A 25,774-nucleotide genomic window follows, 5' to 3' on the forward strand; every position below is an offset into this window, starting at 1 on the left:
TGAAAGCACTCTTCAAATTATCACAATTTTGGTACCTTGAATGACTCCTTAGAAACAGCTTAGTCTCAAGCCATTGCCCTTATAAATCCTTCACCTACTGAAGGTGAGGTTTTCTTCCCAGCTGATGCCTCCAGCCTTGTTAACTGATACCTACAGTGTAACATACAGCTTTCACTTTGAAACTGGATTATATTTATTTCTACTAATGCAGTTCATTGCATTTGGGAATTCTCTCCATCTCTAGCACCGGAAATATATGCTTAGGAACAGCATGTGGGAAATTGAGATATATTTTCTTGACCTGAGTTGGAGTTCAGTTTGTGGGTGCATAAGCCTTTCCTTCCTTGGTTGGGGGACCTTAAGTGGTTACAAGGAAGACTCCTGATGGTTTTCATTATCAGATTCTTCCCTATCTTTCTCCTTCCATTTGTTTTTTCCTAGGGCAGTTGTCCTGAGTTCTACAAGAAATTGGAATTACACCTGGGATTAGGACTTGGAATTCTTTGTTTGTTCGTTTGTTTTATTTTTTATTTTTTTTCCAGTAGGCAGGCTGGTTGTATTTAAATATGAAAATTTTGGGACTCTATGCTCTCTTAAAAGAGAAAAAGGTTGTGCCCTCACTCTCCAATCCTTTAAAATTTTATTAATGTCAGGAATCTTAAAAAGTTATTTTGTCTATCTGTCTGCATTTATTTAATAATTTGATCAACAGATAATGAAATGTGTATTATCCTCAGACTATTTGTGAGACCACTTGGGTGGATTCTAAGCAAAGGACCCAGCTCCTGACTTCCATCACATCAAATTCTCCTAATAGTGGAAAAAGCATGGGGCGCCTGGGTGGCTCAGTCGGTGAAGCGTCCGACTTTGGCTCAGGTCATGATCTCACGGTCCGTGAGTTCGAGCCCCTCGTCGGGCTCTGTGCTGACAGCTCAGAGCCTGGAGCCTGCTTCAGATTCTGTGTCTCCCTCTCTCTCTGACCCTCCCCCATCCATACTCTGTCTCTCTCTGTCTCAAAAATAAATAAACATTAAAAAAAATTTTTTTAAATAGTGGAAAGAGCATGGACATGCATTGTGGAAATTTAATGAGATTTAGTGGGTTCCCTCTTGATGGACATTTATAAGTTATGGTGCATGATAATTATGTTATAATACTGAGAAGCATTTCAGAAGGGTTATATGTGCTAATATGGAAAACTCTTCATACACAATTAAGGTACACAAACAATAAAACCAACACACTGAGCAATAGTGCCCTCTTTGGAATTGGAAAACAAAACAAAAACAAACAAACAAAAAAGCCAGAGCTAGACAAGTGGATTAATAAATATATATTTATGCATTTTCCTGGAAGAAATTATTTTTAACAAAAAAGGAGTAGGGGAGTTGGGAAGAGGTCTTGAGCTTTTTTTTTTTAAATATTTTTTAATGTTTATTTATTATTGAAAGTCAGAGAGAGTCAGAGCAGGGGAGGAGCAGAGGGAGAGGAAGACACAGAATCTGAAGCAGGCTCCAGGCTCTGAGCTGTCAGCACAGAGCCCGATGCGGGGCTCGAACCCAACAAACTGTGAGGTCATGGCCTGAGCCGAAGTTGGACGCTTAACCGACTGAGCCACCCAGGCGCCCCAAGATTCTCTTGTTTTGAAAGACTCTTTATCTTAGACTCTTTATCTTAGAAACATTTCCCTTAATGGTTTGCCTGCCAGCATAGAGGTCCCCCAATCGGTAGTTGGGTCAGTTGTAGGTAAGCAAGTTGATGCTTTTTTGGAAGTGCTGATCCTTTTTACTTTCCTGGTGTCAAAACATCGTGTTCATTCAGCACAGATAATGTTTTAGTCATATTCCTTATAAAATGAACCAAATTTAACATTCAGTGTATACTCTGTGTCACATCTACATGAGACATTAACTTTCTCATTTAATTTATCGCCCTTATGGGGTTTGGTTTTTCTCCTAAAAATAATCCCTTCCTATATGAAAAGGATTATCAGAGAATTGTTACAAACACAGAAAAAGATGGTATTTTAATACTTAAAACAGACAGGTGAGCTTGAAATAATTACTTAGGCCATAATATAGCCTATCAAAAAGTGATTTTCTCTATCTTATATCTAGGCAAACAGTGATTCTCTGCTTTTATTATCACCATGGGGCATTTCCCGTTTCTGTATGACCATTGTGCATAGTAGAGAATTATATTTGAAACTAAATATAAGCATTAATCCATTACTGAAAGATAAAATTGGGAATGTACCTGCAAATCACACTTTATTTAAGATTTATGAACTTTTATGTATTTCCATCCTTGGGTTTCTATTTCTGTGCTCATTTTGGCCTAAACGATAGTAGTAAAGATGTGTCTGACACTTGTAAATATAACCCATGTGATTTGTTTATTCTGTTAAAAACAAACTGCCATTAAAATGGCAGTATAAATCATCTTAGGAGATCTTATTGGTTGCCTAGTGTTCAGTTGTAACTATAGCCTGTGGGCAGAGAACCACTGTAATAATATCCTAATGAATATTCAGTCTTTTTGCTCCATCCCCAAATTATGAAGTTAATCACAAGAGCTGCCTGAAACTCATTTCTGTTTACTTCCGATGGTAAGGCAGGCAGAAAGTAAGCAGTCGAAGAATGGTTGATTAGAAACCCAGAGAACACGATTCTGGGTGTGACTTTGTCACCAGCTACACAAATTAGCTGACAATTCATTAAACCGTCACTTGCCTTATTGGTAAAATAAAAGGTTTGAATTAAATAAATTTTAAGATCAGATGACAGAGACTCTATCTCTCTATATATTATATATGTGTGTGTATACATATATATACACACACATGTATACATATATATGTATATGTATATATATGTATACATATATGTATACACACACATATATGTATATGTATATGTGTATACATATGTGTATATATGTATACACATATATATGTATATACGTACATGTGTATACACACACACACACACACATATATATATATATATGTATATACGTACATGTGTATACATGTATATGCCTTCCAGGATAAAACTTTATTGCAACTAAAAAGTATCCAATTAAAAAAAAAAGAACTACCCAAATAACTACAATTAACTTACTATAGTATACAAAACATAATTAAATGGTAAACAAGATGTTAGAAGTCAAAAGGAAATGTAACCAAATAGCCCACACTGCCATAGGTCTAAAGCTTTCTAACTCCAAAATATAATAATTATGTGTTGTAAAGTTGAAGTAGTGTTTGCCATGTAAATTGTGGTTTAAATTTGGTATTGCTCACTCTACATCTAGAATGATGATATAGATAGAGGTATATAAATACGTATAGAAATAGAGATACATACCTACATACATAGAAAGTCCATCATGTATAGGGCCTTTGTGGAAGAGAAAGTGACAAATCTTTTGCAGACAAATCAAAGGACATTTTTTGTGAAACTTTCCTGGATATTGCAGCAAGTATTTTGGAATTAGTCATGAAAGATAAGGACATGGGTTTTAACATAGAGCTGTTTAGAAACACACTTATATCTATCATTTTTACATCATTATTCTTTATTCCAAATCATTACAGACTAATCATGCTGTCTGCCACCTGGAAGGAAATGAGGGTTGCTGCTCAGGTATAAGATAGCAGGAAGCCTAAGGGTTGTGGAGAATTAAGGCAAATGCTGTAAGGAGTTCATATTTATTGTTGTCAGGCTGCCATATTACAACTTAGGGTCTATATAGTCCCACGGGTTCTAAAAGTATTTCAGCTAAATCCTATCATTGTGTCCATCTCATTCATTCATATTTTCATTCACTAGACATTTAATAAAAGCCTGTTTTTAGCCAGACTAGATAACACCTGGTATTAGTCCTTCATGTGCTCATTCATGATCTGGCAATCAGCCTTGGGGCAAGGGGGGGCATGCATGTGACACGTGAAACTGTGGGGTATTGGATATGATTTCTCAGCTAGAGGACATTCTATAGTGCTAGAGAGTGATAGCTACTTTATGCTTTCAAAATAACCTATCCATATTCCTATTATAGTATCCACTGCAAGCTGCTAGAAGTTTCCTTTTCTTGTCTTTCTTCCTCTCTAGATTGTGACTACTTTGTCAGGGCAAAGTCGAAGGTATTGCTACACATACGGATGCTGAATAGATTTGAGGTTGTGTTTTGTTTTTGGTTTTGGTTTTGTTTTTTTTTTTTAATGAATGAATTTGATAAAAATGTTTCTAAGTTCAACATTCTCCAATTGGTATCATTTTTGAATTCTTTAGCATGAAGCAGCTTTTTAATGTACAAGTCAATCTGAATATCACAGAAATAAGTTTTTTTATTGAAAACAAATCCATGTCCACCAATTAAAAAAATTCCTAGAGTAAAATTTTAAACTTTAACTTAGTTATAGAATTCTTCTTTTTTTTGGTTATTTTATCTCATTCTCTCACTCAATCCAAGATTTTGTAAGCTTACCTCCAAAAATTGCTTCTCTTGTCATTAGCTTCTTTTCTACTCAGCTCCTCCTACCCTTCCTTTTTATTTTTCCTGAAGTAAAATTTATAATTTATCTGAGTGAGGAATTTTTAGATTTAATATTTAAACCACCAGACCTGTGAGTTATGGTAACAAGAGAGATTTTAAGAAACCATCACCACAATCCAATATAAATACCTGAAGAGTTGAAATAAATTGTATGCTAAAAATTGAAAATGTTCATTTCTCGAAGGGGCAACAGGAATTCTACTATTGATATATAGAAGCTACAAGGTATATCAATATCTACTTGTAAAATATGATGTTAGAAAACATTCTTAGTGAATCGTAAAAATGAAGGCATGATAAGCTTTCATTATTTGTTTTTTTTTCCCCAGCTCCTGGTTTCACTGTTCTTTTCTATTGGTTTTTTGGTCTCTGTATCATTTATTGCTGCTCTCATCGTTATCATTCCCTTCCTTCTACTGGCTTTGTGTTTTATTTGTACTTCCTTTACTAGCTCCGGTGTAAGATTAGTATGTTTATTTGAGCTTTCTCTTGCTTCTTGAGGTAGACCTGTATTGCTATAAACTTCTCTCTTAGAACAACTTTTGCTGAGTCCCAAGGATCTTAGACCATTGGATGTGTGTTTATTTGTATTTCTCTCCATGCATTTTTAAATTTTCTTCATTTCTTCTTTGTTGACCATTCATTGTTTAGTAGCATGCTGTTTAGCCTCAATGTATTTGTTCTTACAGATTTTTTCTTGTGATTGATTTCTACTTTCACACTATTGTGGTCAAAAAGGATGCATGATATAATTTCAGCCTTTTTGAATTTTTTCAGACTTGTTTTGTGGCCTAACTTGTGATCTATTCCGGATAATGTTTCACGTACATTTCACCACTAAACCAGCCTTACAAGAAACTTAAAAGGGAAATTGGTGGGGAAAAAAGGCCATAATCAGGAATAAGAACATTGTGAAAGGAAAGAATTTCACAGGTAAATGAAAACATATAATAAAAGTAGTAGATTAATCATTTATAAAACCAGTATGGAGGTTAAAGCACAAAAACAGAAAAATCAATTATATCTACAAAAATAAGTCAAACGAGTCACAAAATAAAAGGCTGTAAAGTAAGACATCGTATACCTAAAACGTGGGTGTCGGAAGTAAAAACTTAGTGCCTTTAGAATGGGTTCAAGCTTAAGCTTGATACAGACTACTTAATATAGACTACTACATGCATAAGATATTATATATGAACCTAACGGTAGCCACAAATCAAAAGCCTGTAATACATAAAAAAATAAAAAGGAATCCAAGCATAACATTCAAGAAGGCTATCAAACCACAAGGGAAGAGAAGAATCAAGTATGTTAAGTTTCAGATAAAAATCACAGAACTTTTATATTAATTTTGTTAGACAAAATATGTGGTGGTGTTTTTGTTTGTTTGCTTAAAACAGCAAATCCTGTAAGCCCCATAAGATTATCTTATCGGTTTATGCATTGGTTGTTTCATGTTTAATATAAACTTTGGATGACTAGAAATACTCCACTAAGCAAACAAACAGTAATTACTCCTTCATAATTACTGTGCAACTTTATCGCCATGCATTGTTACAATTATATTTTAAATACTCCCCATTTTCATGATAGACCATAATGTCTTCTAGCACATTACAGTCTGTGGCTTATAACTGCCTCTCACTTCCACAAAGGCCTCTTCTTCATTTAGTCTGTATTTTAACTACTGTGAAAAGAGACTAAACAAAATTAATTGGTAGTATAATAGCGCAATAAGGAAATTGTAGACAATATAATATTTCTGTGCTACTGAAGTCATCTCATTAATCAAAGGATTCATGTTTAACATCTAAGATGCATTCCTTCTTCCTTACAAAGTCAGTCCCAATCAAATCAGTGCTTCCCCAACTGAAGTATGCAGAGGAATCACCTGGGGATCTGGTTCAAATGCAGATTTTGATTCAGTAGGTCTTGGGAAGGGTCAAAGAATCTGCATTTCTAACAAGCTCTCAAGTACTGATCCCATTGCTGCTGGTACTTGGACCACACTTCGAGTAGCATCACTTTCAAGTCTTATGTGTACCTATGTGCAAAATGCTGTCAACAGTATACACACGTGTGTGCATGCACACACATATGTGTGTAGAAACTTCCCCCCAACCTTTGCTATAACCCCTTTCAACCTCAAGCCTAGAAATTAATTACTACTGTTAAAAGACTTAACACAAACAGAAACCACATTCAATTTATGAAAGCCTGCCAAGTAAGCAGTAGGTAATTTCTCTCTGAATTGAGATGAGGTAGAGTCACGGAAGGCTTTCTGCAGAACTTGACATAGGAGCTACATTCTAAAGGTTGATTAGTAGTTTGCCAGATGGAGGGTGTGTATTTGGGAAACTGGGAAAGGAAATTCCAGGCAGGGGGAAAGGCATTCAGAGGTGAGGGAACTTTAAACCACAGGAGTGGGAGGAGTCTGGCAAAAGATAAGATCAAGGGTATAAACTCTTCTCTTCTAGTAGAGGAGTTTGGATTTTATCTTGCAGGTATTTAGAAATCACCAGGAACTAGATGATAATATAAATCTTTTTTTTTTTTTTTTTTTTTTTTTTTTCCTGAGAGAGTGAGCTTGAGAGAGCGAGAAGGAGCTTGTGTCTGCTCAGGAGGAGAGGAGGGGATCAGAGGGAGAGGGAAAGAATCTTAAGCAGGCTCCATGCTCAGCAGGGACCCAATTCAGGGCTCAATCCCAGGACCCTGGGATCATGACCTCAGCCAAAATCAAGAGTCAGACCCTCAACTGACTGAGTTACCCAGGTGCCCCAGAAAATGATCTTAATTCATCTAATTCAGTATTTTCTCTTACACTCTCAGTGAAATCCACTCCCACCACCTCCCTTGGGAAACTAAATTCAAGGATAATATTAGGGCTATTTCATCCTTTTTTAATGACACATTTGAAAATTTATTTCTGGGATTTTACTTTTTTAATTCATTTAATAAACTTGTGACCCTGTCTGCTTTCCCATCATAATCCCCTTCAAATCAATAAAGTAATAGCAGATGTTTCAACTTCACAATGTCAAGAAACATAAATAGGTCATTACTAACATCCGTAATGAAACAGCTTATGAAGATCCTCAAATACCAGGGTGGCTAAGGTTTGTTGAAAGGTAAAGTCTTATCCTATAGCTTTTGAAATTTTCCTCAGTGTTAAAAATAATTGTTTTGGGGCCCCTGGGTGGCTCAGTCAGTTATGCCTCTGACTCTTGATTTTGGCTCAGATCATGATCTCACGTTTCATAAGGTCGATCCCCAGGTCAGGCTCTGTGCTGGTCATGGAGCCTGCTTCAGATTCTCTGCTTTCCCTCTACTCATCTCCATTCACACATGCTCAGTCTCTCCCTACCCCCCCCCCCTTCTCTCTCTCTAAGATAAAAAATATATATATTGTTTTGAAAGTTCTCTTTTCAATAATGAAAATATTCAAGGTAGGTTTAGAACCCAGAATCTTAAATTCTATGTATAATTGATCCTCGGCAAGCTAGAATATTGTTGCTTGGTAAAATTTCTTTCAAGGATCCTTCTGTAAAATTTCTTTATGCCAGTAGGTAGAAGAAATCCTAAGGTTAATAATTCGTTCAGAGCCTTTTCTTTTCCTGCCAATGCTGCCCTGCTAATTCCATATCTCCCAAGGTTTCACAAAAAAGATCTTGAAATATGTATGTGCATGTGCATGCATATGTGTGTGTATACATGCCAAAGAGACACATTTTGGGGTGGCAAATTTTTCTTTTTTTAATTTTTAATTTTTTTTAAGTGTATGTATTTATTTTGAGAGAGAAAGAAACCATGTGTGGGAGGGGCACAGAGAGAGAGAGAGAGAGAGAGAGAGAGAATCCCAAGCAGGCTCTGCACAGTCAGCACAGAACCTGACACGGGGGCTCAAACTCATATACTGTGAGATCATGACCTGAGCCCAAATCAAAAGTCAGATGTTTAACTGAGTGAGCCACCTGGCACCCCTGGACAGCAAATTTTTTCTTGCCTACAGTGTGTAACAGCATGGTACTTATCCTAATAGCAAAATACAGATTCGATGGATTTAAACTGTCAATAGATCTCCTGCAAATGAATAACAAAAAAATAGTAAAAACAAACAAACACACAAAAAAACCACAACAAAAAAAGGAACAGGGAGCATTCAGTGTAGGCAATTGCATATAAACACATGTAAGAGAACATGACTTGTATCACATTAAAGGGATAATGGGAACCAAACTTCAGTGATGACTCAGGAGAGGAACCTGGGCTGTAGTGGCCAGATGATCCAGAGACAAGCTGCAGTCAGCAAGAACCATTTTGGAAATGCAGATCCTCTCAATGAGCAAATCTTTAGATGTTCTTGGAGGTCAGTTGCAAGTTCTGTGGCCAAACCACCAAGGAGTTAAAAGTGGGACAGAGCTGGTAAACAATAAGCCTAGTTGATTAAACACTCTACACTCAGACTCTGCCAAGTAACCAGGTTCCATAGCTGATGCATGGACAGTGGCTGATGAAGATGCTAAGCAATAGTGAGAGTTGAGCGAACGTGGATTTAATAGTCATTTATGTACCATATACTATTTTAAGCCCTTTTCACACATTAATTTATTTAATCTTCACAGTTGTCTGAGGTAGGGAACATCATTACCCTCAAAGAATTTAAAAAGTGCCTGGTGTCTTGTAGCTGGTAAGTCAGGAAGCCAGGAAGCAGACCGCTACCCCTAACACTGAAATGCACCCAAACTAAGTGTTAAAGCAGAAACACGAACGACCTCAAGAGAAGTTGTTATCATATTCTAGACTATTAGAACCAGTATATTATGTACACTAAAAGGATCCATTTTAGGAGAAGATAAAGAGAAACCTGCTTCAGATGGTACAAAGTATGACTCATGAAAGTTATTATCCCAAGAACCATAAAAGGTAGAATCAACAATTTTTACAGCAGGAAATTTAAGGTATTTCTTATTTGTCTTTTGTGAGAAATCTGTAGTATTGCCAGTGATAAACTCATGTGTCAGTATGACCACCCATTTGAATGGATGAACATACCTTGAAATTTTAAAATGACAAAAGAAAAAATACCCTATAGTGAGGAATGAGTATATATACGCATATGCTTTTGGAATATCACAGGAAATTTTCTTTAGCACAGAATTTTAGGGTCTTTTATTGCATTTAGTCTTTTAGTCCTTCATCTGGAGAAAGAATTTAAATACTTCAATGTGATGGCAGCAACTTTCTGCAGAAGTTTTATGACTCACCCTTTCCTTTGTGTGATTTTTGTAGCTTCACCAAAGTCACCAATGTTGGAGGCTCCTAAAAGCAGACAGTTGGGAACCACTTGTGCTTGGTGAGGAATGATACTGGTTGCGTAGTGAGCCAGGAGGAGTTACGTATTCTATGCTTGCTCTATAGGACAGGCAAAACATTTTGTTTTTCATTTCGCCTGGCCAATTGTGACTTTCTGTCTACTTGAGTCATTTTCTTCAATATTGATTAATAGAATTCTGCTGTTAATAAACTAAAGGATTGAGTAAATACTACTGCCACTTAAAGCCAAATGATTTTCAAATATTTATTTGTAGATACCCACTCATTTCTTTTTCCACTATTGATTCTGGAGACAGTTGAAAGTCTCATGAATCCCTTAATTTTTTTTTCTGCTTCATCCAGATTAGTAAATGCAAGCAACCTAGCTGGAGTAGAAATGGGGAGGAATGGATGTTGGGGAAAATGGTATCAATTATCTATTAAGATTATAACATATCAATTGCAAAATTTTAGTGACAGGAAACAATAAAGATTTATTTAGCTTACATATTTGTGGGATGGCCTTACTGACCTCACCTGGGTTTATACATTTTTCTGTGGTCACCTGCATGTTATCTGTGTACATCTGCTGATTTTAGATGAGTTTACACACATGTCCGGGTGGTGGTCATTGGATGATCTACTTTGGCCTTGGCTCTGATGGTAGGGATGACTCATCTACAGTAGTACCTCATCTGCAGCAGACCAGGCTGGGCATATTCACGTAGCTATGCAGAAAAGCAAAAGAAGCAAACCTCAATGCTTAAAAACATTTCAATCCTCTGCTTGTGTCTCATTTGCTAACATTTCATTGTCTAGAGAAATTCACATGGGGTCAGACCAAGAGTCAGAGGACTCAATGACACTACATTGTCAAAGGCAAGAATACAAGGAGAGATAAAGAATTAACATAATGCAGGGGAAGAAAAATAATTTTCCTTCTACTTTTCTAGGTTCTTGACTGGGACCCCCCCATAATACAGACATGTTAATATTAACAGGAGAAAAGCAAATAGAAGTTTAATAACTTGTATATCTCTTTCATTGAGATATCCAGGAAAACCTTGTAACTCTCTGAAATGGTCCAAGTCACCATCTTAAATATCATCTTTAGCTAAAGACAAAAGATGTTGGGGGAGGGGTAATGAGGCCAGTAATGGGAGGTTACCAGAAAAAGCACAGTAAACAAGGGTAAGGTTGTTACACAGATTTAAGGCCTCGCTTCTCCACTGATAAGTTTCTTGAGATCTAGAATACTCTTTTCTTCCAGATACAAAGAGGGAGACACTGTTACAAATGGAGATTTCCCTTATAAATGTAAACGTCTCTTACAAAAGGGTAACTTCTAGTCAGTTTTCAGAGCTTTTCCTCTATCTGCTCTTTCTTAAAAATAATCAGCCTGAGCTAATGCTTATGCCAAAGAGACATATTTTTTGGATGGTATATTCTGCTCCCCTTCAAACATTAAACAATTACATTTTAGAAGAACACATTTTCCCAGTGGGTTGGAAGAGGAAAGGTCCATTTTAGTTTTCAGATTGTAAACTTACAAATTAGTATATGGTTTATCCAAGCAAATGAACAAACAACAACAAAAATCCTCCCAGCCATGTTAATGCATTGACCACGTTTTTCAGGACAATATGGATTTATTTTATTCATTCAGTTTTAAAAATATTTGTGCTAATAATCAGCAATTTTTCTAGTCAAGTAAGGATGTGGAGAGAGCATGAATTCTCAAAGAATAAGTTGCTTCCTGTTGTGTTTTATAAAATTGTCAAATAAGTTTAGTTAAGTCACCAAGGATCACCACATTTCCCCCCAGTCCGGGATTCATTTGTTAGGGCCATATCCTTTGTCTAGATTTTATCATGTGGGCTCATTTACTATTTAAGTAATTGTTCTCCCTGAGACACTGACTAGTTTTCACTGGGAAATTGGAGTGAAAGAGGTTCAACGGACAATCAACTTCTAGCCTTTTTGAAACTGCAGGGATTAATGAGAAAAAAACTAATTTGGTTGCAATTAGCAAAATAGCTCCCATTTTAGAAGGAAACTCCTAAGGATCTTTTTCCAAAATAGAATCCTACAGTTTCTACTGTGAAAACATGGCAACTTTGAGGAGAAATATTTATCTTCACACAAATACTGGTTATGAATAAGTTTCTAATGTTAAAAAGCAAAATGAGACAGTACATTTTAAAGCTCTTATTGGCTTTATTCAAGGATTCATGGATCAGGCAGCATCCCATCAGGCAGGTAGAAAGGAACTCTGAGGAGCTGTGCAAATTGGAGGCTTCTATAGACAGAAGGGAGTGTCAACAAAAGTATTGGCAAAAAAAATGGATTGGTTATGGCAAAGTCACTTTCCTACAGAGGATTGCCCGGGATCTATCAGGTAAATGACCTCAACAGTGCTGATCAGGTGACTCCTGACTGACTGGTTTAAACTTCCATTTCTGGGAGAGCCAAAACTTTAATTAAGTTAGGTTTTGGTCTGGTGACATGAAACTTCACATAAGTGACTCCATTTTGGACCCGTTGTCTGGTTTTTAGTATTAACATAACTGGAAGGAGTTGACATTCGCCTCTTTACTTCTAAGGCAAGTTCACTTTCTGCTTCAACTGATTATTTTTTCAACAATATTTTTTGTTTTCTTTTATGGTCTGCCAGTGCTCTTTCGAAGCCCAGTTAGATAGAATAACAGCCAACATAATAGAGACTAAAAGGGGGCCAAATATCTCTCCAGAAGCAAGACAACTTCAAAGATACGCATTACAAAGCACTACTGTGACTCAAATAATCACTTGTTTTTAAGGGGGATTTGCTAATGTAGAATTGGTTTCTTATCTTTCCAGCCCCTAGTGAGCCTTTACTGTGCAAATTCGCTGATGGAGGACAAAAGAAGCGACAGAATCAAAGCAAATACACCCAGAATGGAAGGCCTTGGCCCAGGGAAGGAGAGGTGAGTGAGTACTAACTGACTTTTGCTCAGTAATATAGCCCCATGCTTTCCTCAAAATGGCGGCAAGACAGACATTTGGGGCCCTGATGAAATCAGGTCTCGTAGAAAACCAAATCGCTTGGAAGAGGGCAAATGAGTAGGCCTATATTAATGTGCTCAGGATAAAATTACTTGAGGAGGAATGTAGGAATTCATAATTGACCTCAGTTCTGTACTACAATAAGTCCTCTGTCTTTCACCAAACCTTAACCTGATACATACTCGCTGAAAGACTTATCCACAAAGAGTTGATCCATAATTGTATAGTACCTAAAAAATATTTTCAGTGAAATCAGTAATGAGAGTTGAATGTTTATGTACTTGGAAAAAACTAAAAATTTCGATTTATTTTATTGGGATCTACCATTGCACAAATATGTGTTTTATATATTTTTCCATATGCTAATAAATGTGTTGATACGTATTTTACCTAAGTATATATCAACATAAGATATGACATTTTCATTTTTTATATTGAAATAAAATTTTAAATTGAAAGAAATTTGATGTACACAGGGTTTTGTTTTTCACAACAAAAAGAAAGGCAGTTAATGATCCACTTACCCTCTTAACACGAAACAGTAGAAAAGCAAACCTAAGCATCCACTGACACTTGAGAATGAATTCCTTTTGCTTATTTTCGCTGTAAGAAGACAAGGAAAAGGTATCTGGGCTTCTAAGAATGTTTTATTGTCTGTGAAAAGGAATGGAGTTTTTTGAATGACTTGAATAAATGCTATTTTGTACCAAGGCCATACTTTCAACAGAAGAGCTTTATTTTGTATTTCTATTCAAAGCACCCACTTCATCTATTTCTCATTTAGGAGGCATCCCACTTGATGCAGCATTTTACACTTTCAGTACTGAGACTGAAGGAAAAGAGAGTGGGGTTTTCCTCAGCAAAACGTTTAGCCATTTTTTTTTTTTACTAAGACTGTCGTCTGTTTTGAGTTTTTCCACACAGGTCTCAAAACCCCTCTTAAAGTATAAATTGTGTTCAAGTATTGTATAATCTATAACTCTTTATTTTAAGACATGAAAAAGAGAATCACCATCAAACACCTGAAACTAATGAAAAAGGAAAGAGTTTCAATATCCCAACTTTAGAAAGGCAGTCTGTGTTATGTTGAAAAAAGGAAGAGGAAAGGGAATGACCCTTGTGTTTTTAGGGTTGGGCTAGTGATCAGCAGTTAGCTCCATCGTCCCCAGAAGACATCTGATTTCTTTTTTTTTTTAAATTTTTTTTAACGTTTATTTATTTTTTGAGACAGAGAGAGACAGAGCATGAACAGGGGAGGGCCAGAGAGAGAGGGAGACACAGAATCTGAAGCAGGCTCCAGGCTCTGAGCTGTCAGCGCAGAGCCTGACGCGGGGCTCGAACCCACAGACCGCGAGATCATGACCTGAGCTGAAGTCGGATGCTTAACCTACTAAGCCACCCAGGCGCCCCTACATCTGATTTCTGATAGCATGCATTATGGCATCCATCCCATACCAAACATCTGTAGTCTAGAACGACTCATTTGATCTTTTAAATTTTTATTGAATCTAACGCCCACTGATGAGAGAGATTTCAGGATCGCAGACCATAACCAAGAAGCCTCGACGGTCAGTCAGATAAGCTGGGATGATTGAAAGCTCAGTTCCTGTCTCCATAAGGTCCTGTCTTATCACATCCTTAAGGTCCTGTCTTGCCAGTTGCATGCAGCAAGACACCCCCCTCTTACACATTTCTCAAGATCAAGCCAGTCAACATAAAAGAAATGTAGACTGCAAGCTGCCACTTTGCTACTGTAGACGAATCTAGAGCTTTGGGTTTAGATCTTGGTAAAGACCATGTGTGCTATTGCCACAGAAGCATTGTGGTGTCAGCGTTAGCAACCGGAGCATCTTGTAATTTACTTGTAGGTTTTAAACATACATCCCTAATCTCTGTTGTCAAAAGCTGCTTTTTAAGAGTTATACCTTTTGATGTTGAACTGTGAAAATCAAAGGAGCTTAATTAAATTTACCTGTGACCAATAAAAATGTATTCCAAGTATGTAGATACATTCAGAAGAAAGAACTTAGGAAAAGAAAGGGCATGCACTAAAAATATGCTTATCACATATTTTGGTTTTGAGATAAGCATATTAATGTTTACACCTCGATTGTGGTTTTAGGTGTAGATACTCTAAGGATGTTGGATAACTTTGTGTCCCTATCATTTTATATACATATAGATGATATAGATACAGATATAGATTTAGACATATAGATATATTTGCTTCTATTTCTGCTTGCATTATACTTGCTAAATTGTATTAGCATGGTTGATAAAGTTTGACGTAATGTAGTTTATTCCTATGTAAGCAATATTCAGTGAACTTTTATACACCAGGAAATTTTAATTACCGTATTTCATTGTTTCCAAGACCCATGTTTTTGTTGTTGTTTTTCCACATTTTAACACTGCTGAAATTGGTTCTCCTCTTATAATCAATGGCATTATGAGAAGACAATTTGCATTTGCTCTCATTAGTCATCTGGGAGCACTATCTACATTCTCTGCTGGTCTTTGACCCCTCTGACTTCATGAATTGAAACTCTACCCCAAGCAAGGACTCTGGGTCAGATTCTTAGGAGAGATTTTCTCTGTGCCCTTCCTTCATCCAGTATTAAGGTTGAGACATAAATCTTACCTTGAAGTCCATTCTTTTTTTTTTTTTTAATAGCCCCTTGGGATACCAACTTGATGAGACGATCATTTGGGGTGTTTGTTTTTGCTTGGTTTTTTGTTGCAGTTATTGTTGTTGTTTTTATATGAGATGATGGTAAACCTTTCATTGTTGCCCTAGATAAAATGAAAGATGATAATTTCAATTCCAATGCCTCAGCATTTGAGATAGTAGCACAGATTGAGACTCATGTTTTCTCTGCCTCTCTTGAAAGTCAGGTAAAAAAATGATAGTGTGAAAAGGATTTCTCCTAAAATGTTTAAGCCTCTTACAAGTACCTAAAGCATGACAACTGATAAGCTAATTAAAATTTTAATGTATTGTGTAAAGCTGTTTTCTTCTGAGTGGCATTTTCATAACAGTTCTTTTAGCATGGTGAAATGCACTTTTTTATAAAAAAAAATCTAGTAATGAAAACTACACACATAAATTAGTGTAAATTAGCAAGGTTTTGAAATACAAATATATGCTGCTGGACATGTTTTTGCATAAGTGGAATACACAGGGATATTTTAAAGTTCTTAATTAATCTCTCAAGTGACAAGCAAAACTCTGAACAGAATGATCAGGGATTGGGGCTATTAGGCTTCTCTTAGTGCTCTACAAATCTTATCATTTTATTTCTTCATATAGCTATTCACAAACTCTTTGGTCTTAGTATCCCTTCATACTCTTAAAAATGATTGTTTATTAGTTCATTAAAAAAGAATAAACCATCCCTTGTTAACAAAAATATTATATCTTTCAAAGTCAATTTTTTTTTAGAATAATGGCATTCTTTTACCTTTTTGCAAATCACTTTACTGTCTAGGTTATTAACAGATGACCAGATTTGTGTATCTGCATCAGCATCCAGCCTGTTGCCATATTTTGTTTGAGTTAATCATATGAAAAAAAATCCAGCTTCATATAGACATGTCATTGAAAAAGGGAGAACCTGTGGATCTCCTAAAAATATCTCACCAAACCCTCAAGTGTCCTTAGGCCACCCTTTGAGAACCACCGTCCCAGAGAAGCTTGAGCCAGGGACAGGGCTCATATTCAACTTCCATATACCAGAAGGGCCATGCTGCTTGTTAAAATAGTAAAACATATTTGTTTCATTTGGTAAATAACCACCGGCACTAGTCCATCAGTACAGCCCCTCCACCCCTTCCACTTTGGTGGCTCCTCAGGACGTCTTACCATCTCCCAAGAATGGGGTGCTACCTGGCACTGCAGGAGTTCCCCAGGATCCTACCCCGGCATTTATGTTCTGATTGGCCGGTGCTTACAACATAATGGTGGTGAGATGTTTTTAATGTCACCCCTAGCTCAGAAATGGTCTCACTGTATCATCAGTATGACTTTCATGACATTCATAAGCTAGATAGCCCATTACATCTGAAGGCATATTCTTTACTTCAGGCAAAATGTTTCCCAAAATTGATCGTGTTAGTGTTCTCCCAAATGATTGGACTGGAATCAGGAATGCTGCATATCAGTCCAAAAATACATCAGGAGTCATGGGAATAAAAGACACAGCATAAAGAATACAGTCACTGGTTTTGTAATAGGGTTGTATGGTGACAGATGGGAACTGTATGTGTGGTGAGCACAGCATAACGTATAGACTTGTCAAATCACTACTTTGTACCCCTGAAACTGATACAACATTGTGTGTCCACTCTAGATAAATAAAAAAATTAAAAAACAAACAAATGAACAAACAACAACAACAAATACACATATCAGGAACATGAAGAAGAATTCCTGTTGCTTCTTCCTATGTTTCCAAAGAATGCTTTTCCAATGATTACCAAAAAGCCCCAGATTTGTTTGGAATCTATGCCCAAATAATAAGTACAACTGATCAGAAACATTCAGCTATGTTGTAAAGATGACTGGCTGAAATCAAAGATGACGGATGCTTCTACAACAATGATGAGAGTCATTCAAACCTTGAAATTACTTTATGTTGACATTTGTTGTGACTAGCCTCTGGGTCTCCTTCAGAATTTTCAAATGTAAGTGAACATTAACTGTCAAATCATGGAAGACGGTGCTGTTTCACCAAATTGTCATGTCGGGACATTATCCTTAAGTATGCAAATACCATAAACAAACTGTTTCTCACTGGCTTTGAAGCTCTAATCTAGCTTTCATAAGATCTTCACAAGTCCTATAGTAATTGAGTCACTAAACGCCATCGATAACAATTGCTTCAGGAATTGCACTTCAAAGAAATAATATTTTGGCTATGGACACAAACAAGAGACCCAGCAATTGAACAAAGAAGTGACCCCATAAGGTATTCAAAAGTCTAGTGGAAAAACGCCAAGATTTTTATTATGAAAACTAAAACAAATAAAATGGTGTTTCTTGCTTTTATCTGATCTACAGTTCTCTGCTAGAGTCAATTTCAAAACAATGAGCAGTAACAAATAATCTCTCTCTGTGTGATCCTCTGAAGATATTTTTCCTTACTGGGGAAACATTTTACGAGATTGTCTTCACGGTCTAGATATGGAGATGAACTAACAGAGCTAATATAGTATTGTTAACAATCAGCACTCAGGTTCCCAGGAATAGTTGACAGGTTATGTTGAAGAGAAAATCAAGTAAGCTTTTTGGGGATGCATTCTCGGAATACTAAGGTTTGGAAATTCTCACCTATTCCCAAGGAAAGAAACAAATTTTAGATAAGGCATGATGATGTATTATATCTCGAAGACGTTTTATTTGAGGGCATTTTTAATTGCCCAAGACACAAGCCTCTGGGTATAGGAATACAGTACATGCACTTCGTAATACCAAGGGGATGGGTGCCATTCACACAAACCAGATGTAAATTGCGCTCCTTATTGTAGTGCAGTGCTACTGGCGCTGCCTGGACATGTTCATTTCAAAGCCTTTAAGAGATGGAATAAACTGACAGAGTATGCTTTAATTAGATCTCATTAAGGCACTTACAAAATCCACTATGAGTGAGCTGAAAGCTCCAGTTCCAGTTTTACCACAGCCAAGTAAGCCAAGTGATTTGTTATGACCTATAACCCAGATAATAGGTTGTCTATTTTCAGACCTGAAATCAACTTGTTTTCAGTGATGGAGGAAAACTTCTCCTGTGCTGTAAAGTTTTATAGCTCTTGTCCATTTAGAACTACTATTAATAAAAATTCTCTTCAGTGCCAGTAAGTGAGTGAAAGCCTGCAAAGGTCATGTGGGAGAAATGGGGTTTCTCGTGCTGTTATGAAGTCCATAGCCAAGTACAGGCATAGTTGATGAACCTGATTTCAAACATCCGGCCTCCTCCTCATTGTGCCACAAGGCATGAGGAGTAATCATTCATTCCGACTAAATCCATTTATGACTGACACAAAGATGTCTTTTTAGATTTCTGAGTAGACAGATACCCATAATCAATAACAAAATAGTTCCATCCTAGATTCTCACTCAGATAAACATTTTCCTTGAGGGTATGTCCTGATTTTTATGTTTGCTTTTGTTTTTATTTTTCTGAGAGAAAGTTAATGCATGCAGAGTTGGCGTCATAATTCTGGATTTCCACTGTGACTCCATCACCATAATCATCAGTACTCTTGTTGTCAAAAAGCATTTGTTCCTTCCATGACTGATACTTTGTGCTGTGTCCCAAGGACATAATGAAGTGTAGGGAGTGACCCTTGCCCTGGATGTATATTAGAAATATACATACACCGTGAGAACCTTTCTATCTCCTCGTGTTTCCTATTTCCTTTCTTACTTTCTCAATATAGGACTACCTCTTGCAGAAATGTTCTCTTTAAGAGAATTCTGTTTGAAATACATTTTTTAAAGTAATATTGGAGAAGAAACAGCTTAAACAAAAAGCATTCAGTCCTCAAACAAGCACTTACTGAGCATCCCCTATGTGGGAGGCACAAGACAGGGGATAATGGACATGACATAAACATACAGACAGATTCTCCACCCCCTGGGAACCTAAAACAGCAAAGATCTTCTCTGTAGAGTAGGCAGTTAAAGGTTGGATAGAATATAACTTATATCGTGGAACTAAAATCACTGATGATAACTGGCTATTAACCTACACAACAGTGAAAGAAAACCAAAGCCAAAATAAAAATAATAAAACTGACAAATGCATCAAACACAAGAACTTCAGCTCAGACTTGCCCCGTTACTAACCATTAACTGATTGATTGCTTGTTTGTTTTTCAGGGTAGGTAACGGAGAAACTGATTTATATGCATTGACAAGCCAGAAAATCATCCCAGAGTTGAAAATTTCACCTTGTTACTTGTCCAGTAGAGTCCCCTATGCCCTTGGGTACTGAGTTGGCACAGAGAGAATAATATTTAGAGGAGCAACTTGAGCTTGGGTGGGATAGGATACATCTTGAATCCTTCTCTAGTACTCTACTAACTATTGACGATCATAGTTCCTTCTGAAATTTAAGGAAGCACATGTGTCAGCATCTGTGATGTGCACAATACTGTTGGCTTTTCTTCATATTTTATCAGACACTCCAGTAGTTAGGGAGGAAACTCTAGCATTTCCATCACAGATCCACAGTTTTTAAGCTGAGGGACAAACTTGGGAAAGTTTTTTTCGTTTTTCTGCTTCAGTCTCCTCATCAGTAGAATGAGAATGGTTAAAAGTGTATATTTAGTGATTGGAAAGATTAAATGAGGTGCCGAGGATAAAGCACTGATCACAGTTCCTGGAAAACTATAATCACTCTAGTATTAGCTATTATAACTATCATAATATCATCAACACAAGTCAGGGCATTTTAATCTGAAAGCCAGCTTTGCTATGTGTTTCTTATGACTCAAATGCTTAATTCCTTGGTGTACAATTTTATGTCATGTCTCTTTTATTTTCCAAGTAGGAATTCTTTTTAATGATACAACATTTATTTGAAAAGACATCTGCTACCAATATTATTTTTCCAGCTGAATTTTTCACTTATTTAATAAAGTATATTATAAAGCAAGTAGAAATTAATTTATTTTTACTTTGACCCAGATTTTATTAAGGTTTTTATAAGATCACATTCCAAATCATCATCTGCATTCCAAGCATTATTTAGCACTGAGGCATTAGATGGTTTTCAAATTTGTAGCCACTTTTCTCTGAAGGTCGTGTGATCATAAAAGCCAAGGGCTGGCAAGGAAAGAGAAGGATGGAGAAGATGAAAGAAAAAGAAAAAAAGAATATTGAAAGAAAACATGAACTGTAGCTAGATACCAAGGAAAAGATGGAGCCACTATTGAGATCTGATGAATTACATGGTTAGTGTTTTTAAAGAGAAAGAAAATGAATTATTAACCTACCTATTCCGGCAAGTAATGGCAATTAGTTTTGAATGCAAAAAGTGCTCACACAACCTCTGTGGCTATGAAAAATACTCCTCATGATCAAGTACTTTCAAACATTCTTCAAAGCAATTATCTTTGACAGAAGCAGCGTCCTGATGGAAATGCTGGATTTAACAAATAATTGGGAAGTAAGAATTTTCTTGCATATTCTATGGCTCCCTAGTGCTGAATGTCAGTAATCTATTGCCCAATAATCTATTGAATGCCCTAATCTATTTCAAGAGTAATGTTACCAATTTTTTTGTGTGTAAGGAATTGTTAGAATCCTTCTAAGTTCATACTAATGCCATTTATGAAATTTCCTTTTGTTTACTGAAAGACTCAGACTCATGAAATTATCAGTTAAAAAAGATACGGTGGATCTTCATTATTCATGGGTTCCCTGCATGCACACTTAACGTACTTGCTACAATTTGTTTATAACCCAGAATCAACATTCATGGCGGCTTCATGGTCATTTGTGCAGAGCAGTAAAATGTTTGAGTCACCTGGGGATTAAAGAGTATACTTACCATGAAGAACACTGTGTAAGGTATTGAATTGTACACTTAGAACTAATATAGCACTGTGTATTAACTGAACTGGAATTCAATTTAAAAAAACTTAAAAAAAAAGTCTGAGTCACCAAACATGCATACTCTCAAGATTGAGCAAGGCAGGGTCTTGTGTCAACCTATAACACTATAAACACGTGTCCTTTCCTTGGTTTATGTAGGGCCACATTTTTCCATGTTTGTGCTTTTCACTGGTGATTTCATTGTTTAAAATGCCCCCAACTATAGTGCTGACGTGATGCCTTGTGTTCCTAAGTGCAAGGAATCTATGTTGTGCCTTGTGGAGACAATGTGAAAAGAAAATGGAGATCAGCTTTGCGCAACCATGACTTATAGTGCTTTGGCTTTGAGTTCATTGTTGATGAATCAAAAATATATTATAAGGTGTCTTTAGACAGAAACACAGCTAAAGCAATGTTGTGTATTAATTAGTTGGTGAAAATGTTGTGATCAGAACCTAACCCTGAATTTCTTCTAGGAGCAATGAGTCAATATTCCTAATTCAGTGTTCATGGTGACTTTAGAGAATATAATTGCTGCTAATAACAAGAATTGTGTCTTGTTTTCTGATTATTATTACTGAGTGGGAGCCAGTTACTGGTCAAGTCTGTATCTCTTCCATTGATTTAAAAAACCAATGTCCATGGGTATCAAAAATAATGTACTGATTCATGCAACCAACTGTCTTTATGTAAAAAGTTGTGTTTGAGTCAATTATCAATTGTTATGGATCTAAAGACAACAGTTTTTACTCTTTACTCTTTACTCAACCAAAAATGTGAAACTTTCTAAGGAATTTGGAAAAGCTCTGGTCCTATTTTCATGAGTTTAATGAGTATGAGCGACCAGTTGGCTTGTAATCACTTCATCAAGATCACTAAACATTGGACCCAGTGTAAAAATTCATATATCTTCCTTAGCAATAAAAGTCATCAGCCTAACACATTGAATTATTTCTACTATCACTTAGAACATTCTTATTTACCCACCTATCTGCATATGACAGAAAAAGCTATATTGGCCCTTGACTTTAGAAACCCCAGTGGGTCACATTGATATGGACAATATTTGATGTTCAAAGACACAAAGATGGCTATGGAAGTAATAACAAACAAGCTGCATAAAATCTGGAGAGAAGAGATTATCCCTATGGTTCCCATTTATAAGGAACATTTAAAAGTAATATTTTGTTGAGTTTATGAAAGCATTTGGCTATCACTGGCTGTTGCCAATGCTACTTAAAGCACATGCTTTGAGGCATTCTTAGCAGTGATGAAGACAAAAATGCACCTTAACCATGTGGCCCTCTTGCCTTCAGTTGGATCTGTTTGGAACAGTGCACCCTGCACACCAACTCTTTGATCAGTCACCAGTCAACATCCTTCTTATTAAATATCTGAAGAACCTGACAAGGCCCAGAAATATATCATTTCTACTAGCTTTGGAGCCATGTTGACTGTAATTTAATTTTACAGTACTGAACATTAGAAAATTTATGTCTCAGAGATATGGAATTGAAGTGTTGCCCCAATAAACCATTAGAAATAAAAAAAATACTTTAAAGACAATAGTTTATCTAAAGAATTATTTCAAAACTTAGCAGTAAAAGGGTGTAGATCCATGTTATCTTTGACCATATTCCGTGAAGGGGGAAGAATGATCTATACAGTTCATGATTTCCCTTGGGTATAACAACATGCTTGGCATTTAGTTGTCCAATTATTTTCTTTAATGGGACTTTGGAAAAAATTAAGATGTATGTAACAACATTGCCAGGTTTTGAAAATAGTTCTTTTAACGTTGAACTGAAGAAGAGACTTTACATATGTGATCTTAAAAAAAGTGATTGGCTCTTACGATGCATTACAACACTTGCGATTGACTTTGTTAGCCAGCCCATCAAATGTAATCTTATTTATTTCATGTGCTTTACTGGCCATTTAGAGAGCAGGCTCAAGGTGAATGACACTTGTAATCTCAAAAAAATCTTCCCATTGGCCCAAGAACTTGAATTTGCAGTAGTTTAGCTTATAGACTTTCTAACTCAGGTAAGTGTTCTTATTTTAAAACTGCTGGGTTCATATTTTCTAACCTATGATCACTAAAGATAAAAAGTAAATCTTGAAAATTCCTATAATAGTGTAATTTTGGATATAATGTGTTTGATGATGAGTTCCGATCATCTGCCCTAGTCTCCATTCTCAAAGAAGAGTAGGGGAAAACATACTTATGTTCTAGGGGAGAAAGTAAGGATATGGGGTTTAGGAGGGGCTGAACAATGGAAAAATTATATCAAGCAATTATAAGGGGAAAGACTGATGGTTGATCTCCATGTTCTCTGATACCTTTGACCCAGTCTCCATGGCAACTAAGTGGGGCCTCAGCCAACTAGGGAGTTTCTGGAGTTGTTGGTGCTGTCCTGGCAACTCCAGCCTGCCATAAGGCTCAGAATTATCCCCATCGAAATTTAAACCACAGCTTACAACCTCCACATACCATCAAACTGCAGCAGGGACCTGGGAGAATATGGATCAATAGGCCGGATACCTAGAACTCCCACCTATTCAGCTTCACAGACCCACCCTGGTAGCAACCTCAGCATTTTATATTTTTCATCCTACTTAGTATGTTATAGTGAGGTTTACCAGTATATACACTCCATCACTGACTCTAAGATACCATCAATTAAAGATGAAATATTATTTTAAATGTCACTAAAAAGAGAAGTTGCCAAACTCAAATGCCAGCAATTATCATGCAAGCCCCAATTTTCACAGACTTTAAAATGTGAAGTGCACACACACACACACACACACACACACACACTGTGTTTTGGAATCTATAAAGTCAGCCATTTAGATTGAAATAAAATCAGAAGTGTGTACATAAAATATGGTAGTGTTCCCTTGTGTATTTTATGATTATCAATAAAGGCTTAACTTAACTTTGGAAATGACAAACTCAGACTAGAGCTTTGAGAACTTGAGCTAGCTACATCATACCTTTTCTTCTCTTTCTCCTTTGACAATGCTTTCTTTGTGCAGCCATTGGCTTTTCCAGTCGTCCAGGCTTAATTCTGTCTGCATCTTTTTGGCCTGTCCTTCTTCATTGCTATAAAAGGGAGAAATTCTCTGCCTGACTAGGATGCTTTAGCTGAAGCCAAAAAGGAGAAATACTGTGATGACATAGTGTATAAACAACAGCATGACTCCCCCTGATGTTCTTTTCCCAAACAAAGAGAGGTGAATTTTCTCTATTCTCTGCCTATTTTTCTAGTTTTTTTTTAAGTGATAAATTCCTTGCATTTCATTTGCATGATTCCTGACAAACCCCTGAAGATATCAAGATGATTTTTCATAATCGTCTCCCTACTCTTGGTCAGTAACTTGGATAAGAGGGTCCTCCAGGTTTTCTGGCTGCCTCTAATTCAGTATAGATACTTGAGTTTGAGACCAATATTCTGAAATCACCGGGACATAAATCATACTTGGGATCTGAAAGTGAATGTCATTACTGTACAGAAGGAAAGAAGAGGGTGGACCGAGTAACATCAAAGGAGAAATTGCTCTCTGAGAAGTCAGAAGAAAAGCAGGCTCACAGAATTGCAACGAAAGGGATGTTGAAAGAAGAGGAAAATCACTGGTCAAATGATGCATACTAACCAAATATGATTTAGAATAAATATCTCCATTAGATTCAGAAATTGTGAAACTTAGGAGTATTGTATGAGCCACTGCACAGGTTGGTAGGCATGCTTTACAGAACAGTTAACAAGGACGTTTCTGTCTGATCTCAGGACCAGACTGTATATCTCTCTTTGGGAGACTTTGGTAGTGTCCTGTCTACAGTCTCTTTTGTCCCTCATCTTCTCTTTAGGAGAGGGACTGGCTGCCCATAGCCCAGGGAACATGCCTTGAGCAGGCGAGAGCAGACACCTGCTTTATATGGTTGACTTCCTGTGCCAGGGGAAACGCACCATTCAGTAATCACCTGACCACACCAGAGCCAATGCTGGCAAAACCCTACCGCTTGCCCTATTTTCTCACATTCCTTTTCAGTAGGTGCTACAACACTCTGCCTGCAAATTTGCCCTGAGCATACATATTGTTTCCTAGGATTAGTTCGTTTTTTTTGTTTTTAAACAGGAAAGAGGTTTAAAATCCTTTCTTTTCTTTTTTTTAACGTTTATTTATTTTTGAGACAGAGAGAGACAGAGCGTGAATGGGGGAGGGACAGAGAGAGAGGGAGACACAGAATCAGAA

The 25,774-nt window shown here is 36.7% G+C and overlaps 1 protein-coding gene across 15 annotated transcripts in view; it reads left to right on the forward strand.

Annotated features, from left to right (window-relative positions):
* The window catches only part of RBMS3 (RNA binding motif single stranded interacting protein 3), a 1,080,848-nt gene that overhangs the window by 908,541 nt on the left and 146,533 nt on the right, over positions 1-25,774 (forward strand). For all 15 annotated transcript variants that reach the window (XM_043595598.1, XM_043595585.1, XM_043595588.1 and 12 more), the window contains one exon: positions 12,733-12,839. In XM_043595598.1, coding sequence (XP_043451533.1) covers positions 12,733-12,839 — 107 coding nt within the window. The remainder of the gene's footprint in view (positions 1-12,732; positions 12,840-25,774) is intronic.

Source organism: Prionailurus bengalensis, chromosome C2, assembly GCF_016509475.1.
Source record: "Prionailurus bengalensis isolate Pbe53 chromosome C2, Fcat_Pben_1.1_paternal_pri, whole genome shotgun sequence".
Taxonomy (NCBI): domain Eukaryota; kingdom Metazoa; phylum Chordata; class Mammalia; order Carnivora; family Felidae; genus Prionailurus; species Prionailurus bengalensis.